Source organism: Trypanosoma equiperdum (assembly GCF_001457755.1).
Source record: "Trypanosoma equiperdum strain OVI genome assembly, contig: ctg_1671, whole genome shotgun sequence".
In the NCBI taxonomy this organism is placed as follows: Eukaryota; Euglenozoa; class Kinetoplastea; order Trypanosomatida; family Trypanosomatidae; genus Trypanosoma; species Trypanosoma equiperdum.
The window spans coordinates 819-2,096 of record NW_027123695.1 but is presented as its reverse complement, the minus strand read 5'-3'; the positions used below and the strand labels follow the sequence as shown (position 1 = coordinate 2,096).

Below are 1,278 nucleotides of genomic sequence, written 5' to 3'. Positions count from 1 at the left end.
TTTTTTTTTGGAAAATTCATGTCGGTAGAGGAAGTGAAAAGTAGTTACCGTTGCAGGGACCAGGAGACAGGGTGGAGGGAATGGAAGAATAATTTTTCTCTTTTACACCCATTTAAAAATTTGCATAAAATGGAAAAATACAGTGCTCAAAAAAAGGAAACAATCCGTTCACACCTATTAGTAACGACAAAATTTGGGAAGAGTAAAAGCAACAGGGAGTGAAACGTAAACAAATAGGGAATAAGCTTTATGACTTTTGAGGTTGAGCGAATACAGATTTTAATATCGTTGTTGTGGAATTATGGAATCTGGAAAGACAAAATATATTAAAAGAACCGCGTTACATGTACACAGGAAGTGAATCTTACGAGGCTTGCAATTGGGCCCATTCAAACATAAGAAACAGAAACAGTGTGACCTCTCTTTGGAAGCTTGGTTGCAGCATTTAAGAATGGAGAGCAAAAAGATAGTTATGTATACAGGAAACCACTGAAACTACGGTCAAGCCCAAGCGTGTTGGTGTGGCGATGAAACCGCCAGCAAGTGATGAAGGAAGCGCGAACAAAAGGATTCACGAAGCTCGACCAAGTCTCAATTTTTTTAAAAATTGAAGGAACTAGATGTATGGTTTTTCATTTAATTGGCAGGAAAGTGAAGCCACAAAAGACATATTGTCTGAGTTGATTTTTTTGTTGCCCTGAGTTTTTGAGAATATGGAAAATAAGAAATCATGCGATGCGCCTGAGGAGCATTCAAGGGAACTATGGGTAGAAGAGAGACTTGAACGGTGGATCAAAAATTAAGTTAAAAGGCACTGAAAGCGGCAGAAGGGACCCTTATATTCTTTGAGAGGCTTCTTCATGGGAGGAAACAATCGGAATGAAATGTGTTAAGTTAGTTTATGCGTATTCGCTTTAATTCCAAATGTAGTAATTGTTGTTTGCCATCTAACATGTATATACAAATACATATACATTGGTCTATTTTTTGTTCATCTGTAGTGTTTTGTACTATTTGTTTGGCTCAACCCCTGGAGGAAGGAAATGCTCGGGCTTACAACAATCTTATTTTTGACGCTAATATTGATTGCATCAAGCGCTGAATCGAAAGCTTCAGTGGGCACTTCGGTCGTCGAGCAGAGATGCGATGGATACTGGGACTCCTCCAGTGGGGGCGGACGGTGCCGGCCTTGGAGTACGGGAGCAGTCGATCCAAAAAGTGTAAGCACGCGGCAGACTCCAGTTTCCCCAGCTCATAAAAGCCAGAAACCAGATGTGA

At 40.4% G+C, this 1,278-nt stretch overlaps 1 pseudogene across 1 annotated transcript in view; it reads left to right on the top strand.

Annotated features, from left to right (window-relative positions):
* Positions 1–1,043: 1,043 nt before the first annotated feature.
* TEOVI_000895900:pseudogene overlaps positions 1,044–1,278 on the top strand; it is a 715-nt pseudogene continuing 480 nt past the window's right edge. The window contains exon 1 of the mRNA in view: positions 1,044–1,278. This exon is cut by the window's right edge and continues 74 nt beyond it. Within this exon, the coding sequence occupies positions 1,044–1,278 (235 nt within the window).